The 21149-nt window shown below is 37.9% G+C and overlaps 1 protein-coding gene across 9 annotated transcripts in view; it reads right to left on the reverse strand.

Moving 5' to 3' along the window:
• clasp1a (cytoplasmic linker associated protein 1a) overlaps positions 1 to 21149 on the reverse strand; it is a 235470-nt gene that overhangs the window by 32791 nt on the left and 181530 nt on the right. For all 9 annotated transcript variants that reach the window (XM_069934915.1, XM_069934911.1, XM_069934914.1 and 6 more), the window contains 4 exons: positions 20784 to 20890; positions 10717 to 10867; positions 7888 to 8134; positions 1431 to 1621 (listed from right to left, as the gene is read on the reverse strand). In XM_069934915.1, coding sequence (XP_069791016.1) covers positions 1431 to 1621; positions 7888 to 8134; positions 10717 to 10867; positions 20784 to 20890 — 696 coding nt within the window. The remainder of the gene's footprint in view (positions 1 to 1430; positions 1622 to 7887; positions 8135 to 10716; positions 10868 to 20783; positions 20891 to 21149) is intronic.

Consider the following 21149-nt stretch of genomic DNA (forward strand, 5'->3'; position numbering starts at 1 on the left):
AGCCTGGACTGTCTGGCTTGAGCAGAGTTGTGGCATTTTAAATGAGATCTGTTTTGGTGTTTGTAACCTACACTATAAAAAAACCTACGACTGATCTACAAAAAACATATCTATACATAATATAAAATATAACAATCTGTCACAGCATGTAAAGAGGATTGCTTCAATGGATGCAAGATTGTTAATGAAAGTTAAAAGAAAAGGGAGACATCACAGTAAGTTTTAATGCTCATGCAGAGACTTCTCAACCTTCTCCTCACTAACCAATTAAAAGAAATATCTTTGATTTTCCTCGGGTTTCATCACCCAGAATTTGTATTTAATTCAGTTCCAAAAACAGTTGTGGCTCAATTTCTGAAGACTTCAAACAGAAGCCTTTTCATCTCTTAATTTGTATTTTTCTCCATCACTGCAGGCCACTTTGCTGAACACTACAATATTACACTAACGCATCATGTTATCAGTGATTATGATGTTAACCTTAGGTCTCATGATAATCACCACTTCCAAACTGACAATATAATCATGCTTGCTACATTAATGATGAACTGTAGGGAATTAAGTCATTTAAATTCAAATTCCAAAGCTGCTGTGCTGGAATTCAAGTATGTCTCCAGGACAATAGACCATAAATCATGATGTTTGCTCAGTAGCACTAAGCTACTGCACTTCCATACAAACTTAACATCAGTACTATGGAAGAAAACTGCATCAAAGTCTGCAATGTCTTGAATCCATTCAGGGGCAGGGAAGTCAAAGTGTCCGATGACTCTTTACGTCAAATACAAGTTAACTAATTTGTTAACTTGCTGATCAGATAACATACATCACTGTAAACTGTTTTCAACTGAAACATAATGTCTGAGATGATGCAACTCTTAGTCCTTGACTAGAAAAGACTACCTATGAAAGTCTGACACCATCAAAAAACAAGTGGCGACATCAAATTATCCTCATTTTTGACATTTACAGATCAATTGTCCCAAAGATATTTCAATTTATCACATCTAATTAATCTATTAAGTTATTAAATAGAAAGAATAAGATTTTAAAAAAACATTTGCAAACTCTGGAAGCAAATGACAATTGAGAAGGAACAAATAAAAATTATGTAAACACTGAGATACAAAGCAAGCTATAAAGATTGTACCTTTACTGACTGTAGAATGAACCAGGTTTCTTCCAAAGTTTGGAGCTTTGAAACTTGGATATATTATAAATATTTATTTAAAACCTCCTAGTGTGTTTTCACATGAAATATACTGGGAGGGTATCTGTAGCTGGTTTGGTCGCATTTTGATAAACTGGATGTCATTATTTATTTTGAACAAGTTGTACAGCTGTTCTGTAAACAATGTTGACTGCTATTGTATACCATCATAGTGTTCCTTCAGGATATCATTCAGTGTGAACTGTGGCAAATTACTCACATCCTTGTCTCCTAGAGTCTCTAGAAGTAATAGCAGAACAGTCTTGAAGTGCTCATCCCACACCGCAAGAGTATCTTCTCTTGTTATCTTCAACAGTTCCAACAATGCTACCTTCCGTTCTTCTACTCGCTCATTATGGTTGGAAAGTACTTTCAGAAGATCAGCAACTAAATCTGAATGATCAATGGGCACTTCCAGGGGGAAAAAAAAACAATGCATAAATCCAGTTGGTCAAAATACAACTTAAAAAGCAGTTGCATTTTTGATAAGTATCGAGCCAGATTTTTGTTTTACTTGTTTTTAAAAAAATGATACACAGTGCACCTAAAAGTTGCAGTCCAAACAAACCAATGCAGTGAAAGCTTTATAATTATATTTACACATCAACATTGCAATACATTTTTCAAAAAGTATAAGGAAATCTCATAGAGAGATCGAGGAAGGGAGACAGAGACACAAGTAAAGAGGGAGACCATGGGAGTTAATGGTAATTGGAGTCTACCCTCCCATCAATACTCAGCTTCCTTCACTTCTACTCTCCCACCTACACCCTCTTTCTCTTTCCCTTTCCTCTGTCTTCTTACCTCCAACTTATTTTTCTTCCTTCTGTCAGCGATTCATATGCCCTTTTCCTCATCTCCTCACTTTTTCTCTTCTCCCTCCCCCACCTGCATCTACCTTTTGCCTATTAGTCTATGTTCCTCTCCCTCCCTTCCCCCCAGCATTTTATTCAGGCATCTGTCCTTTTTTCGACATTCCAAAATAGTGATCTGCTGAGTTTCTCCAGCATTTTTCTGTTCTGTATAAGATCCGAGCATCAGCACATTTTCCGGTTTACCACATTTTATTTATATAATTTAATTGTATTATATTGCAGAAAGCAGGGCCATGCTTTCTGCAATATAACAGACCTTCCACTCAAGGCACTGCACTACCACAAATTCTGGGACAACAACATTTATTCTCCATGCCCTGAATGTGTCTAGCCTCTTCTGTTTTACCTTCAGATTGATCTTATCCACAATGCTTTTGTAGGAGAGTTACCCCTTCATTTTGTCCAAGATTTATCACTCAAGAAATGCTACTCAAAACAATCATCTTATTTGTAGAGACATTTGGACTGATGGGCTGTCGCATTTCTCAACATTCCAATATGTACTTTTAAAAAAAAAATGACACACATTTGGCCACCATGAAATGTGAAAGACAAGTTTATTTTTTTTTAAGCAAGAAATACAATACCACACATGTTTGAGCTGTTCATAAACTACACAATATCGCAGAAATCATACAGGAGAAAATGTAATGAACTCCTTTGATTTGCTGCAATTCAAATCTCAGCATTCTGGAATATATCTGAAACAGCAGGATTATTTTCCTGAAAAGAACTTGTATGAACAGGATTTAACTTTGCCCATCAAGTAAACAATCATTACACAAAAAGAGAAATAAAATAATGCCACTTTAAAAAATGGACTTGTGTCACCAGTTTCATTTCCAGAAGGACTAAATCATAAGACAATAGTAACATAAACAGGTCATTCAGCCCATCAAGTCTCCCCTGCCATCCAACCATGAGCTGATCCATTTTTTCACTTATCCCCACTTGCCTGGCCTTCTCCCCATAACTTTAGATACCCTGACTAATCAAGAACCTAGGATGGCATGGTTGACACAGCAGTTAGCGTAATACCTTGACAGCACCAGCGATCAGGACTGGGGTTGAATCCCATGCTGCCTGTAAGGGTTGGATGTTCTCTTTGTGTCTGTGTGGGGTTTTCTTTTGGGGGCTCCAGTTTCCTCCCACAGTTCAAAATGAGGTGTAAAGTGGATGGCACGGACTCGTGGGCTGAAATGGCCTGTTACCGTGCTGTATTTGTCTAAATCTATCATTCTCTCTCTTGAATACACTCATCGACTTGGCCATTAAACCCAACATAATGCAGCTTACTTTGAATTTGATAATATTCTACAATCTCTTTCAACAACATGAAGCACCACAATTGCCTTATAAAAAATATTACATTTGTGTGTACGGAAGGCTTGTGTAATTTTGTAAATTATGTACAATTCAAAGGATCATCACAAGACTTAATAGTATCAGACTGCTTTTACATCATCTCCATTGAACTTTGGCTGGATATGTAGTGTCTTCTTTGTTCAACTAAGGAAAGAGGTGTGGCGACTTTAAAAAAATCTCCCAATTAAAATTAAAAACACTGTGATAGATCCCGCAGGGAGATAAGCAATGATACATTGTCAAACACATTCTGAATTTTGGGCTTTCTAAATTTATATGCTACAAATACTGATGCTGAGAAACTTGTTCAAGAAACACTTCTAAATCTAGTGGAAGCACATGAAAATACGTTGAGGAGGAAGATTTTAATTTTTGTTTGGATTCATTATTAGATAGATCTACTCGAGTAGTGACTAGAACAAAAGCAGCAAAAACTATATTGGTGTTAATGAGATTTGAATTTAATAGATGCATAGAGGAGGATTCATCTCGAGAGAAAGATTATTCATTTTATTCAAGCAGACATGATTCTTATTTTGGAAATGATTTATTTTTAATTTCAGCACAAATGCAAGTTAGAATTCTTGAAGCTGATTATAAAGCGAGGATTTTATCAGCCTTTATTAATGGCGATCAAAATGCCTGACAAAGAGAAAATGATCTATAGATGGAGATTGAATTTGACGTTATTGAAAAGATTTGTGAATTTTTTAAAAGACAATTCAGACTTTCTGTGACATAAATCTGAACTCTATAAATTTATCCCATGGGATGCTTTGAAAGCATATTTGAGGGGACGAATTATGTTTTAGTTAAAAAAATTAAAAAGGAATACATGAAAGAGATTGATCAATTAGATTAATAGTATTAGAAAAAGATCTTCAAGAATGGGGTTGCAAAGATAAGTGTAGATAGTTAATTAATTTTAAAAATCTACAAATTTGGCACCCCAATACCAAATTATTGTTTGAATTAATAATGTTGGGCTTCTCGTCTAGAATGTATTAAAAGATTTTGATGAAGTTGATATGTTGGAAGATATTGTTCTGTGCAATCTTGAAAGTTTTTATTTTTTTTCCCTTTCTTTCCATGCAAGCATATTTTATTCTTATATTGATTATTCTGAGGGTGGGGGTGTTTTGGGAGGGGATATATATTACATGCCTGTGGTTGGTTTTTGGTCCTATTTTATTGAATTTGATCGTACATGTTTGAAAATTTTTAAATAAAATATTCAAAAAAATTCCATTAAATTTACTTTTTCCACTGGGAAACAATGTTTGTTGGAATTTCTAGGAATACGATTCAAATTAATTTTTTCCTTGGTCTCTGACGAATAGTTCAAAGTACTGATCTTAATTAGCACTAATTCGCTTCTTCCTTTGATAATCACTACACATCTGGAGCACTTTCCTAATTAACTATTCTTTCAACACTTATCAGGACATTTCACTTGCTTATCTTAAAAGCCAATCAATACTGCAGCCTGTTGGGCCAACTGCTAACTTTAACATCACTGAGTCTATGCTTTATACAAAAAGAAATATGAATCAGAACTCGGTCCAATTTAGTTGTAACTGCAAATCACATGCTGTACAAGTTCTATCATAAGAAGGTACTTTGCAGATTCCTTAAACAGTTCACTTCCAAAGAATATTTTCATGGCTTCAGCAGAAAAAAAGTATCAAACCTGATGATTGGGAGCAGATTAGAAATCAACAAACAGGAAAGGTGTTGGTTTCTATCACATCGTAATTGTTTGAGAAGCATACTCCTCAGGATCCTGCATTCACCCACAAAATGGAGATGTAGCCAACCACTACAAAGAAACACACACGCACACAGTGTGGCAGGTTAAGCTCGCTCCTTTATTAGGGCTGGAAATGGCCTGTTACCATGCTGTATTTGTCTAAAGGCTGCTTATATACTGTTTCAAGTTCCCGCCGTTTTGCTGATTGAGTCAGCCATAGGAATAACAACAGAGGGCGGGAACGTCCCTGCATATGAATGCCCTTCTTCCCCAGCCTGTTTCTCCTGAGTTAGCTGGGCAACTTGGCCAACACCATTTTAGGGCTGTTGGTCTGATGGTGCCCCAGCTTCTACCCCCACCGACCGGTTCGTTGTCCTGGGAGTCGCTTTAGCGATCTCTGTCTGCACCTGCTGCCGCGTGATGTGCCGGCCCGATCTCCGCAATTGTGGGCCACCACAAAGATCCCCTTTGCGATTTGATACTCATACTGCCTCCCGATGTTGTGTAGATTCTTGGAACAGCACATTTTGTTGGGCCAGAATGCACAGGAAATAGGAATAAACAAGTCTGCAGCATGACAGATTTTAATGTATATCACAGGACTTAGTTCTGTAGTTCCTGCTACTTAAAATAAATAAAGATTTTGCTGATCAAACTGAATGGTATTTCTAAATGTGCCAATGGTTTAAAAAATATTGGGCAGGGTTTCAATTTGTGAGGAGAAAGCAAAGAGGCTTCACAGCCCATAAGACAAATTGAGTGAGTGGGGAAATACACAGCAGATGCAATAAGATGGAGATAAACATGAAGTTTAGTACGAATAACAGAAGGGGAGAACACACTTAGATGGTGAAACATTTCTGAACAAAAGTCATTTGGGTTTTCTTATGCATCAGTAACTGAAATCAAATATGCAAGTTGTACAAATGGTACATTGACTTTCAATTCACTGCAAGAAACTTTGAGCCCCGTAACAAAGATATTATAATTATTCAGGTTCTCTGCGAGACCGCACCAAGAGCATTGTATGCCAATCCAGTCTTCTTAATCAAGGATATTTGCTGTCGAGGGAGGCGAAAAAGTGATGCATCTTCTCCTTTGCTACATCAAGGCACTGTTTGACCTGCTGAGTTTCTCCAGCGTTTGTGTGTTTTTTCACTTTACCAAACTGACTGCTGGGATTTGTTGGAACTGTCATTTGAGGACTGATTGGTATTGAGATGGAGAATTGCACATGAATGTCTTCAATGGCAGAACAGTCTCAAAGGAATGAATGATGTTGCCTTGCCTCGATCTTTCTACCTCACAGCTCAGTAACCACTATATTTTATGTAATCTTTACAATGGCTGAAGAGAAATTTGCTTAATTTACATACCCACTACTCTGTGGGAAAACATTACAACTTTTTGATTAAAACAGAAAACACGCAGATGGTTAGGTGTTATCTGTGCAAAGAGAAACTATGTTGTGCACTGATTTCCTTCTACCACTCAAAATGTACTGGGATTGAAGAGTAATTGGTGGCATGGACCTCTGGGCCCAAAAGTCCTGTTATGTCTAAATTTAATTCAAAATTTAAATATGCAATATTTCTGGTTGATTAACTTGATGTGGGGAGAGTAAATCGGTGGCCAAGAGAAAATCAATGACATAGATTGGTGTCTGTTGAGAGAGGATGAAAAATGCTTTATAACAACATTTGCATAAAGAGATGTAAATGCAATGAGAAGAGGCAAGAGGTGGAAAAACACATTTAAACCATGCTGGAGCTGTGAGATACAGAAAACTATTCAAGGGCTGTAGGCAGATGAGATTTGATTCCCCAAATGTAATATGAGAAGCAGTAATTCACCTGAACTTCCAATTTTGTGCATGCACTCAGTGCTCACAACATTGCCCTCTCTACATTGGAAACACCACTCTGGAGTACAGGGCTATTTACCAGCAAGGGAAATCCTGAATATCCAGTTGCCCATCACTGGGATAACAATGAAGGAGCAAACTATGCCTCTACTTTCCAAGGAGTCTGAGTTGAATAGTCCATTAGAATTTCCACAGGTGGACTATGGATACTAACTGGTTGCATCACTGCCTGTTTTGGATTCTTGAACGTCCACAGAGTAAAGTACAGATGGTGGCCGACATAGCCAAGTCCATCAGATGCACCTCTCATTTAGATAACTACTGTAGGTGCTGCCTCAAGAAAGCAGCCAACATCATAAAATAACCATCAGCAGTGGCAATGCTCTCTTTTTGCTGCTACCTTCAGGCAAAAGCTTGAAATCCAGCACCTATAAGCTCCCTCTAATAGCTACCTGGAAAGCTGTAATAAGTGAGACGTTGATTGCATCTGTGCTTTGTACTTCTGGTCATGCCAAACTTCAAATGCATTGTTGAAACTACTTGCATCAATGGGTCTGCACTTGTAAGGATATCCTCTAACCCCATTGAGAAAAACGTGCAAATTCTTGCTAACAAGTCCTGTTTAGAACATCCACAAATCAAGGTTTAACATAAATTAAGAAAGCATTTTAACTCTTAAAAAAACTGAACAATCTGGGTAGTTTAGAAATAATTTTATGATGAGTCTATTTAGTTAACTCAACATATTTTTGATTTTTCACTGGAGCAGTCCCAGCACATGGAGCCACGATTAGATTTACAAGGCGTAAAATCACATTCTTACCATCACGGAATTGTTCCATATCATCATCAAACATGGCTTCTTTTAGTGCTGTCTTGTCAAATGCATTGATTGTATCAGAATAATTATAAGGATTATATTCTCGAGTCCGAGGCCCAGAAAAAGACCGAGGTGGTGGAGTGTTGAGCAAGGATGTCTTGTTGTCAAGAGCGGTTCTTCCTCCTTCCACTGGTTCCCCGCCTCCACGAATGTCAGAAGATGGAGATGCAATTCCTCCATCTCGCAACACCTTCAACAAATATAACATGGCTCATTTTACAGATTGGATAAGAGAACTTGCAAGATATAGCTTAAAAAAAACAGCCATCTAGATTTAGCAGAACATTTAGCTCCCATGGTGTGGATTTTGTAAAATAAGAATGCTAGGCAAAGGCTGTGGAAGCACAGTCATTGAGCATTTAACATCGCTTGCACCATCAGATTTCTGAATGGTCTATGAACACTACATCACTTTTTCTTTTTTGCACGAGTTTCATTTTAATCTTATTTCCAGAATTATAATTTATAGTAATTTTATACTTTTTTCTGCAAATTTCTTGACACATGTTCATGACAATAAACCTGATTCTGATATTAATGGCACAGATTAAATATTTTTGAACATTAAAGGAATCAAAGATTATGGGAAGAGTGCAGTAAAGGAGCCGAGGTAAAAGAATCGGAAGTGATCATAATGGTGGAACAACCATGAACTTTTGAAGAGCTCAATCTTGTATTTTGTTCCTATCCCAGACTCTTCCTTTCATTTTGACAGAAGATGGTCTCCAGATTAAATCCCACCCCCCAGCTTCTAAAGAATGATGAATGTGAGATTGACTCAAAAGTCCTGTGAAAACACTAATTAATGACAGAAAACTAGATGCATCCAGGATGTTATGGGAAGCAAAGGTAGGGGCCTAGCAGAGATTTGTGCTGCTTTGTTACCGACAGGTGTCATTCTGGAAAACTCCACAGAGAGAACCAGAATCTATTATCATGAACAAGGCACAAAATTTGTTGTTCTGCAGCAGAATCAGAGTGCAAGAATTCATATAAACCACTTAGAACAATGAAATAAAAAGAGTGCACAAAAAGTTAAAGTAAGGCACTTCCATTGGTTTGTTGATCATTCAGGAATCCAATGGCAGTGGGGAAGAAGCTGTCCTTGTGCTGTTGAGTACTCATCTTTAGGCTCCTGTTCCTTTTTCCCCATGGTAGCAGTAAAGAGGGCATGGCCTGGGTGGTGGTGGGTCCTTGAGAATAGAGGCTGCCTTCTTAAGACACTAGCTCTTGTAGGTGTCCTCGATGGAGTGAAATCTCATGCCCATGAAGTCGCAGGCTGAGTTAATAACCCTCCAGAGATTTTATTTTTGTTCTGAGCCTTACATCACTCTCTGGTTCAGAGGTGCCAATCATCTAGAATACTCTGCATGGTACACCTGTAGAAGTTTTAGAGTCTTCGGTGACATACAGAATCTCCTCAAACACCTCACAAAGGATAGCCACTGACAAGGCTTCTTCGTGATTGCATCAACCTTCAAGTCATCTTGTCCATGCCCATCAAGCTAATCCCATTTGCTTGCATTTGGCCCAAATCCCTCCTTCTGATCCATGTACTTGTCCAAATATAGTAAGGTATCTGTCACATACCAGGATTAATAGATGCCGGATAAGTGGATTTTTCGATTGCTTGAGATTGGATGCTGCGTGATTAGCAAACTAACGGTAAGGCATGCCAATTTTAAACACTTGTTTTTTTATCTATTTTCCTCTTTTTTTGGCAGTTGCTTGAAATGGGTTTTATTGTATCTTTTGAATCCAACAATTGCCCCCATTTCCAACACTTCCTTTCACAGCATGTTCCATATACACACCACCCTCTGAGTGAAGAAGGTACTCCTCAGGTGCATTTTAAATCTATTCCCTTTGGTTTTAGATTCACTCCATCCAAGGAAAAGGGCTATTACCTTATTTATGCCCCTCATGATTTATAAACCCCCGGCAAAATTTCCCATCTCCCACCAAACCATACCCCACCTCCACTTCGCCTCCTACATTCAAGAGAGAAGAGTCCTGAGCTATCCTATCTCTCCTTAGGATTAAAGATGCTCAGTCCCGGTAACATTCTTATGAATCTTTTCTGTAGCTGTTCCACCTTAATTAGATTTTCTTCTGGCAGGGTGAAGAGAACCAAGCTCAATACCCCAAGTGGGGAATCACCCACATCCTGTATAATGGATTTAGTGCCTCTGAATGTCATGTTTCACCTCCACCTGGTTTACCAAAACCGCTCTGTGCCTTGTTCTCTACCATGTCTTTCCAATCTCAATAAAGGGATCTGGGTCAAAATGTCAACCATTCTTTCAATCCTAATGATGTTTTAGTGAATCCTGTCAGTTTAAAATGAGTGCCAGGGATGAGATTCTAGGCAAACAAGTTAGGGGGTGGTGAGTGGGGTTCGACTTGGACCCTAACCAAGTAGAAAAGGAGGATTAGAAGCAGGGACCTAATGAGTGAAAATCGTAAGTATTACTTGTCAAGTCAGATGCCTCACCATTGGATTTTCCAAAAGGTCAGATATCAGGTTGAAGGAGTTTTTTTGTAACATGCTTATTTCACACATTATTAATTGTTTGCTGATCATTCTTTCATCCAAAATATATATTTTTAAGCAGGAGATCAAAATAATTATTTTGAATTCTGGAATTCCCCAGATATATAACATTGTACATAATATGTAGGACAGAAATTAATATATTTTCTCACTGTGCTGCTTGTAGTTTGCCCCCTTTTCAAAGAATAGGCAAAGCTGAATTAGCAAGAGATACCTACACCATCAAAGTCCTTCTTCCCATCTCGTTTAATTGGTTCATTCAAATCTTCTTGACTGCGGAAACTAAAATTCTGGATGGCTTGTGTGACCCCACGAAGAGAGCTATAAATTTCATCGGAGTTGAGGTTCTCTGTGTCATAATCCAACATGCTATAGACAAAATAGCCAAATGATTAATAGATGAAACTCTGCAGACAAAAAATGCACATGACTGAATTACTTCAAACGTCAACTTGGAATTAAAGAATGACATAGCACAAAAGAAGGCTATTGGTCCATCATGTCTGTATTGGCATGTTGCATTACATTCAATTATTCAGAACAGATGTAAGTAATTAATTGAACAGAATTTATAGATCATTGATTAGCTGCCTCACTGCTAATAAAATGTTGAGCTGTGATGGCACATTCAAAGTTATGATTCACAATTATGAACTAGCACAAAGCTGTCATTATTTGAAAGAAGATGCAGATTAATTAAAAAAATGGGAATGAATTACAGCAAACAAAAGTTGTAGCCACTCAAAACATTCAACAGATCATGCTTAAGCCCAAAACAAGAGCCGCCTGATGAGACAAGGCATTGTGAAAAGACTGGATAGGGGGTTAGTTACCTGGGAGAGTAAGAACGCCTGAAGTTCTTGTGGATAGGAACTGTGGGGATGGAGTGAGGTTGAGAAAGGGTGGGGGGATGCTTTGACAGCCCATCTGCACTCCAACCCCAGAATCGACTGCAGTCAGTGTGGTCAGAGAAAGAGAAAGAACGAGAAAGGCAAAAAAGAGAAAGAAAACCATATTCCGAGTGGCTTTTGGTCATGCTTTACTGAAGAAAATTTTCAGATCATTAATAGAAGCAGAATAGCAAACAGAGAAAACCTCATCTAAGCAAGGAGCAGCATTGATCTACTTTTGCCAATATCATATGACCACATAAGGGCAACAGTGACTGCACAACATACATAGTCAACATTTTAGACTTTTATTAATACTACAAGTACAAATTGAATTTAATGACTTTTCTTAACAGAAAAATTAACGATTTTCATTTATATACTCATTTGTTTTATTGACTTTAATTTTAGACAAATGTTAAGAGCAAAGCAAAAAAAAGACAATTTTTCTTCACCCATGTTTTTAAAATGCATATATAGGACGCTTGTTGCATAGTTACAAACTGGCATGGATGCACATTCTGGGAAGAATGTCACCAGATTGATTGAAATTCTGTTTGAGTGCAATGTCATGTGTCTTTGAGACATCTAAATAAATAAGCGTGTTAATCAAAAACTGAACATCAAATAATTTCTAGAGATTACTCCCTTTGCACCTGCCTGTCCTTGAATGAGGAGCATCAATTTGGTACAATGGATGTCATTCATCCAGTAAAACAAATCATCTTCACACTTCTAACTTCCTTGAGCAGCAATCTCTTAGAGGAACATTTCAAAATGTGCAATTTTTTTTTGAATTATGGATTCAAGAGTTTAAGAACTAAAGCTCAACCAATTTGTCATCTTATCCAATTCATCCATTCTTCTGTTCTTGAACTAGCATATTAAATTCAAGGAGTTGGCTGCTTAATTAGAGGATGTTATTTTAGGGCCAGAGTCTCAACCAAATGATTCTGATTTTTAAATTAAAAAAAAAAATCCAGTGCAGGATACCAATATTAACTTGAATAACTGTAATTTTGTTCTGGTGAAGGGAAAACAAATGATTTTAAAATAATTTAGTATTGTTCAGTAAATTATCTAGATCTCACAAATAGAGGAATAGATTCAATACAGTAAGCATCCAACATCATCAGTCATGATGCCCTGGATTAATCCTTTCATTGAACAGAGTTCATTTTATGGACGCTAGTTTTGCAGGAGATATCTAGATTTAGAACAGATGAAAATCTAGACTGCAGAATTAAAAGCTACATGTAGTATCTCAAATTCAACAAATAATGAAATTCACTTCAGAAAAAAAAAGCAAAGAATCATAGATAAGGCACAGTTAACATTCAGCTTATTGAAAATGTACAATTACTACATCTCACTTGTGCTAATTTTGAGATTTGGACATTATTTGAAGATCCAACAATCTTACCCACTTCCTTCCATAAGAAATCAGTACATCAAATTAAATTTCAATCATATGCTAAATGTGCAAAGTAAAACAAAATATTTACAAGCAAAAAAGCTGCAGAAGTTAGAAATCTGAAATAAATTAAAAAAAAATACTGGAAAATCAACATCTATATAAAGAGAAATAGTCAACTTTTCAGATAATTGACTCATTGTCAAAAGGGTCTTGCACCAGAAATATTAATAATTTACAGATGGATATCAGGGAAGTCGAAACAAATTACACAATATTGCATTTGGATGAGGGCCAAACAGTGTAATTATGACAGTCATTTTGGCAGGTTAACATTTCAAACTTTCCTAAAATCCAGCAACTGGCACAGGGTATGTTTACTAAGAAAGTTCATATGTAGAGCTTTTTTAATTCATGTATGTAGTTCTCCAGTTCTGACTACTTCAGACATTTAAATTTTACAGGTGCTAAGCCTATCCCAGTAATACCATATTAACAAGGTAGTAAATTACAGGATCAAATCTCATTTCAAGATTTGAACAGACATCATGAATAAATGCATAACTAACTGTAAGCTGTATATTATAAAGAACGTTCTTCCAGTTAAGATGTAAACTTGAGGTATCGGACAAATATTTTTTAAAAACTTGAGGTATCGGACAAATATTTTTTTAAAATCCAACAAGTTAGACAGCATTCATGGAAAAGCAGCTTCCGGTCAGTGTACTTGAAAGTACAGTTACCCTCCACAGATGGTTGTGTCATGCTGCAAATTTCCATTTCAGAATTCCAGCATCAATGTTATGGGATTTCTCACTATCCTGTACCTAATTTTGAAAGATTAATTACTAATAGATTATGTTTATTTAATCTGTTGTATTTGCTTTACGTAGAGATGAAATTCAAGTAAAGATCATTGGCACTAATGTACCTCAGTAATCTTGGATCTATATTGCATTGTTTAATATTGATTTATCTTTTAATTGATACGGCCTGAGAACTGGTGGACTTTAAAAGAATGAGAACCCTCGTGCGTCTTTTAGCACATATTACCAATTCAATACAATCTTCTTGATGAACCAAAAAATCAGTAACCGTTTGAAGTCAAGGCAGTCCATTTAACTTCAACACAGGATAGATGGGTGACAGTCAGGAGAGGGAAAGGGAACAGTCTGACAGTGCAGGGTTTCCCTGTAAGTGTTCCCCTGAATAACGAGTATAACATTTTGGATACTGTTAGGGCAACCTCACAGGCATAAGCCATGGTGATCAGGTCTCTGGCATGGAGTCTGGTCCTGTGCCAAGAAGGGAAGAGAGGCAAGCTGCAGTGATAGGGGATTCCACAGTTTGGGGGACAGATAAGAGTCTCTGTGGAGGAGATCGAGTTCCCGGATGATATGTTGCCTTCCTAGTGCCAAGGTTTGATGTAACTCGGATTGAGTTCAGGGCATTCTCAGGAGGGTGGGTGAGCAGCCAGATGTCATTGTCCATGGAGGGATCAATGATGTGGATAGGAAGGGCGAGGAGATCCTGCAAGAAGAGTTCTGGGAGTGAGACGCTAGGTTGAAGGAAAGGACCTCAAGGGTAGTGATCTCAGGATTTCTACCCGTGTCAAGTGCTAGTGAAGTTCGAAATAGGAGGATAATGCAGCTTAACACATGGCTGAAAATGTGGTGTAGGAAGGAGGCTACAGGTTTCTAGGTCATTAGGCTATCTTCCAGGGAAGGTGGGACATGTTCCGACAGAACAATTTGTATCTGAACTGGAAGGGAAATAATATCCTTGTTGGCAGGTGCTTCTCTGATGGGTTTAAACAAAATTTGCAGGGTGAGTTAAAACTGCATGCACCTTTAGAAGTAAACAGGTTGAACGTGGTGAAAATATCTCATGTGCATTTATTTCAATGCAAGGATATTGTAGGAAAGACAGATGAGCTTTGAGCATGGATTGCAGGTGGAATTACAACACTGTAACCATCAGGGAAACTTGGTTTCAGGAGCGGCAGGACGTCATCTCAGTGCACTGGGCTTCAATTGCTTTAGAAGCGATAGAAAGATGGGGTGGGGTGGGGGAGGAGTGGAATTGCTCCTCAGGGAAAATATCACAGCTGTGCTCAGGCAGGACAGATCAGAGGGCACATCTACTGAGGCTATATGGGTGGAGCTGAGGAATGGAAAAGGTATGAATGACCACACTCATGCAGTTATATTATAGACCACCCAATAGTTAGTGAGAATTGGAGGAGCAAATCTGTAGAGAGATAGCAGACATTTGCAGGAAAAATAAAATTGTGATAGTATGAGATTTTAACTTTCCACATATTGACTGGGAATCCCATACTGTTAAAGGGCTGGATGGCTTGGAGTTTGTCAAATGTGTTCAGAAAAGTTTTCTGAATCAATATATAGAAGTACCAACTAAAGAGAGTACAATACTTGATCTCATATGAGGGAACAAAGTATGTGTCGGGGAACATTTTGGGTCCTGTGATCGTAATGCCATTAGTTTCAAGTTAATTCTGGAGGATAGGTCTTGGGTTGAGATTCTAAATTTTGAGGAAATAAGAAAGGATCTACAATCTACAGTTCATGGATTGGGATAGGTTGCTTTCGGGCAAGGATATCTGAGGTACATGGAGGACCTTCAAAGGTGAAATTTTGAGAGTAAAGAGTTTGTATGTTCCTGTCAGGATCAAAGGTAAAGTTAGAAGGTGTAGAGAACCTTGGTTTTCAAGGGATATTGGGGATCTGGTTCGGAAGAAGATAGAGGTGTATAATAGGTATAGGCAACATGGAGCAAATGAGGTTCTTGAGAAGTATAAAAAAATGCAAGAAAGAAATCAGAAAGGCTAAAAGACATGAGGTTGCTTTGCAGATAATGTGAAGGAAAATCCTAAGGTTTCTACAGGTATATTAAGAACAAAAGAATAGAAAAGGAGAAAATTGGTCCCCTTGAAGATCAGAGTGGTCAGCTTTGTATGGAGCCAAAAGATAGGGGAGATCTTAAATGGTATTTTCTACCATCAGTATTCACATAGGAAAGGGCACAGAGTCGTGGGAAGTAAAGAAAACAAGCAGTGAGGTCATGGAACTGATACACATTAAAGAGAAGGAAGTGCTTGCTATCTTAAAGTTAATAAGGATGGATAAATCCTCAGGACCTGACAATATATTCTCTCAGGCCTTGAGGGAGACAAGTGGAGAAATTTCAGGGTTTCTGGCAGAAATATTTAAAATTTCCTTACCCACGGGTGGGGTACCAAAGGATTGGAGGGTAGCTCATGTTGTTCCATTGTTTAAAAAAGGATCCAAAAGTAACCCTGGAAATTATAGGATGGTCAGCCTGACATCAGTGGTTGGTAAAATTATTGGAAAGTGTTCTAAAAGATCAGATATGGTAGGTCGTGTTTAACCAATCTTATTGTTTCAAGGAGGTTAGCAAAAGAATTGACAGCTAAGGATGTTGTCTACATGAACTTGAGTAACACCTTTGACAAGATCCCGTATGGGAGGGTAGTCAAGAAGGTTCAGCCACTGGATATTCATGGTGAAGTCATTAACAGGATTCAATGATGGCTAGATGGGAGAAGCCAGAGAGTAGTGGTGTATGATTGCTTCTCAGATTGGAGGCCTGTGATTAGTGGTGTGCCTCAGGAATTAGTACTAGAACCATTGATGTTTGTCATCTATATCAGTGATCTGGATGATAATGTGGTAAATTGGATCAGCAAGTTTGCAGATGACACTAAGATTGGAGGTGTTGTGGACAGTGAAAAAGGTTTTCAAAGCTTGCAAAGGGATCTAGACCAGCTGGTAAAATGGACTGAAAACAGCCAGATAGAGTTTAATGCAGATGAGTGTGAAGTGTTGCATTTTGGAAGGACAAACCAAGAAAGAACATACACAGTAAATGGTAGAGTAATGAGGAGTGTGGTAGAACAGAGGGATCTGGGAATACAGATACATAATTCCCTTAAAGTGGTGTCACAGGTGGATAGGGTTGTAAAGAGAGCTTTTGGAACATTGGCCTTCATAAATTTAAGTACTGAGTATAGGAGTTGGGACGTTATGTTAAAGTTATGCAAGACATTGGTGAGGCCAAATTTGGAGAACTGTGTGCAGTTTTGGTCACCTAACTACAGCAAAGCTGTCAATAAGATATAAAGAGTGCAGAGAAGATTTACTAGGATGTTGCCCAAACTTCAGGAACTGAGTCACAGGTTAGGAATTTATTCCCTGGAGCGTAGAAGAATGAGGGGAGATTTGATAGAGGTATTTAAAATTATGAGAGGGGGAGACAGAGTAAATATAGATAGACTTTTTCCACTGAAGATAGGTGAGGTACAAACCAGAGGACATGGGTTAAGGATGAAAGGGGAAATGTTTGGGGTAACTTCGCACAGAGAGTGGTGCATGTGGAATGAGCTTCCAGTTGAAGTGGTAAATGTGGGCTCATTTTTAATATTTAAGAAGAATTTGGACAGGTACATGGTTGGGAGAGTTACAGAGGGTATAGACAGAGTGCAGGTCAGTAGGACTAGGAAATAAAACAGACTAGAGGGGCTGAGGTAGCCTGTTTCTGTGCTACAATTGTTCTTAATCAGAGACTTCTTCATAAAATTGTTCCCAATTAACACTTCTACTTAACCAGCATTTGGAAATGTCATAACACTACTTTTTTGTTTGCGGAGGTTGTTCTCTTACAGTTTTGTGCAATAGGTTGGACTTGCAAAGGTGATAGATTTGCCTTGCTCATTTAACAGTTCGGGGAAACATGAAACACCCCTACTTTGTATTGAAGTCAGTTACATGTTGAGACTCTGAAGAACAGTTCAAAAGTAGAACCAGTTCTTATAGGGAAAAGTGCAAATGCAAATTAGTCCACTTAAAGCGAAACGTTTTTGAAACAGTAAAAACAAATTTTCAATTATTAAAAATTAAGTTAAATACCAGTGCAATCAAAATACAATCGAACCACATTAATTTCCAAGAACAGCTCATTTTATTTACAAGCATGCAAGACTACTTTTTGATGCATGACCAGTGCTTTGCAATACTTCCAATATTCTAATATAATTTCTTGTAAATTGCGAACAATGGATATGCAGTTTTATTATAGTTCTCCAGAACTTTCACATTTTGCATATGCTTTATGCCTGAGAACATTTAGTTTTATCTCTTTTTTTAAAAAGAAGGAATGCTTTAGCCTTCATCAATGTGCAAAGCAAATAGATGCAGAATCTATTCTATAAATGAAGACAACTATAAACATGCAGTCTAACCATGAGATTCTGTCAAAACCTCCACACCAAGAATGTCAGTAACTTTATATCCATTTCCCACTGAATGATCAGGCCAATCTAATTCCCTGCCAAATTTATTCCAAGACTGCTTGGATTGAAACCTTCATCCCTACTTTTGTCACCTTCAGCCATAATTTTTTCTTTCCTTTACAACTGGCCAGATTCCACCTTTCAACATTTTAAGCCATTGTATTGGAGGATTTAAACCATGTTTTTTGCTCCTGCAAGGCTGAGAATCAGTAACCTGCTTGAGTCTCAGCAGACATAAGCTAAATTCCACCATGAGGCCCAAAGATGCAGTTCTCTGACAAAGAGATATCTGAGTACCAAGAACATTTAACCTTCCTGCTCGTTTTGGTCACAGTCTTTCAGGCAGAGACCTAACCTTGAAGCAAAATAAACCATTGTATTCAAAGTGATAAGCTGAAAGTTGTGTTATTATATAGAAGCCTAGGCATGCTAGCTTGCTCGCTTATCTTTCTTTTTGTGCTGGGAATAGGTGCTTGAGTAAGCAGGTTTTGGGTAATATAAGCCATGGTCCCGCTGCTGAAGTTTGAGACTCTCCGAGAGATGGCAACATCTCTCAGCAAGAAGAAGAACTTCTAGAGTCCAGCCAACGTCCCGGTCGGGGGAGGTGGAGAAGCTGCTACCAAAAAGACTTTCAAAAGTCAACGATTAATCCAGTGTGTAATCGTTGACTTTTGTGGACAAATTTTTAGGGTAAAATTTGGGGGGGTTGGTGGGGTGCAGTCGATGATTACGTGCATACAGGTACACATTCCTTTATCCGGAACCTTTGGTGTGTTCCAAATTTCGGAAAGCCAGATTTAAGCCCACCTGAATTGTGCTGCTGTATCCACCCCCACCCCCTTCCAGACGCCCTGCCGTCTCCCCCCCACCCCACCTCACCCGCCTGACTCACACTACCGTCTCTCTCCCCACTTTTGACAGCTTTCCGGATTTTAGATGTCCGGATAAAGGATCGGTATACCTGTACTAGTTTTGACCGTGGTAAGTACATGTCATTTGAGGCGTAGGGAGTTCAAAAGGGCAGGATGCTGCGACTGCATGGCAAGTTCACATTTGGGTGTCAGGAGCTCAGATGGGTGGGCAATTGTATGGTAAGTCTGCAGTTGGGTCATTGAGAGCCCAGATTGCCAGGGCCTAGACGAGAGTCAGGAGTACCCATGGGCGGGTAGGACCGGATGGTAAGTCCAAGTTTGTGGCATTGGGAGCTCGGATAGGCGGGCAGCCAGTGTAGAGGCAAAAGTCCACACTAGGGATATCACGAGCTTGGGCTGGCGAGAGTCCGCGATGCGGGCGTCAGAAGCTCAGATGGGCAGGCAGCCGAGGCAAAGGCAAGAGTCCATGGTTGAGAGTTCTGGTAGGCAAGCTGTTGTGGCCTCGGCGAGAGTTTACAGTCGAGGATTCAGGAACTCCGGTGGGTGAAGGTTAACTATTAATGTGATTTCTGGGAAAAATATCAGATTTTTGGCCAAAAATTGTGTGTGTGTGTGGGGGGGGTGAGTCTACTTTTACACAGTATCCACTATTACACACATATGTACAGTCCCTCGTGAGATCACTTCACCCATTTTAACATTACACAACTGGAAACTGCAGGGAAGAATTTATTTATTTTCAACTCCAAAACTTATGGAAAATAAGATATGCAGTTTCATCTTTACAAATTACAGGGCATATGAATTATTTGGTTGTATTGTGGATTACTTCAGCTTTGTGAGCATGAAATGGCAACAAAAAATTTCACTTTGTTGCATTGCTCTTTGTTATTAAGTTTCTATTCCTGAAACTAGCAATGTTACATTGTAATTCTATTAAAATGCTAATTTATCCAAGAAACCTTTAAAATATGAAATAATCCAAAATTACCAATGTAAATGGCATAATATTACAGTCATGTACCATATCAGATTAAATGTTTTCTTTTGGGAAGGCATAATTAACAATCTAAAAGTACCATTCATGCCAAATATAAAACAAGAATAACAATGCAGTTTTCAGGGAGAGCAATGGTGGGAGAAGAAAAAAATTCAAAAGGTTCAGTTCAAAGAGTGGAAAAAATAACTGTAGTTTTGGTCATTTATTTTCATATTCCTAAATGTTCCATGAAATTTGAAAGTGTAATGACATACCCTTGGAGATTTCTGAATTATAGAAAATACTTACAAGCAAATTACACCAAAATTTAAACAAGCAGATTTTGCAATCTCTAAAGTCTTTCTGCCAAGCATTGTGTTTATTCTGAACTTTAAAATATTTAATTTTTAGTTAATACTCCTGGTTTATAAACAATAGGATTAATTTAAAAAAAAAATACAATTAGTTTTTTTTCTCATTTTACAGATGTAGGCAATTGGAAATAAGGAAAAGGTGAAATAAATGCACTCAAAAGTAACTGTTACAAAATATGGTCTTCAATGGTTTCAGTATGTGCTGTCAAGTATTATGCTAAACAAGTATTTTGTTCAAAAATTAACAGAATACAGAATGAAAATATGAGAAAAGATGTCGAACAAAAACAAAAGTATGAAAGAAGTATTATTGTCTATTTTGAAAATTTGCAAAGAAAAGAATTGTCAAAAATTATTCCCATTTCAATTGTATCGTACATTTTGTACAGAAACAGATCAGTTACTTGCAATGATCATTTATTACCTTGGGGAAAGACCACCATGCGAACAGTTTGTTGGAGAAGTAAGAGGGCTTGTTCGACTGCTGGAGTGCCGTGAAGGAGTGCGCCTCATTGTGTTGCTGGGTGAACTCTAATAAAGTAAGGAACATAATGTTGTGTTACTTTCTCAGCCTTTCAGAGGTACCAGTTAAAGTAACAAGAACGTAAACAATAAATTATATCTATTAAATTATAAATACATTTTATTGCGAATCATCGGATCAAAATTCATCAATTACACAAACAGGTTGAATGGCAATCTTAAAGCTATGATATAACATTGGGTTAGTTTTGCAAAATCTCAGTCATCCAAGGCTTTTAGTTACATCAAAGCATTTTTTCCCCCTGAT

Source organism: Narcine bancroftii, chromosome 4, assembly GCF_036971445.1.
Source record: "Narcine bancroftii isolate sNarBan1 chromosome 4, sNarBan1.hap1, whole genome shotgun sequence".
Lineage (NCBI taxonomy): Eukaryota > Metazoa > Chordata > Chondrichthyes > Torpediniformes > Narcinidae > Narcine > Narcine bancroftii.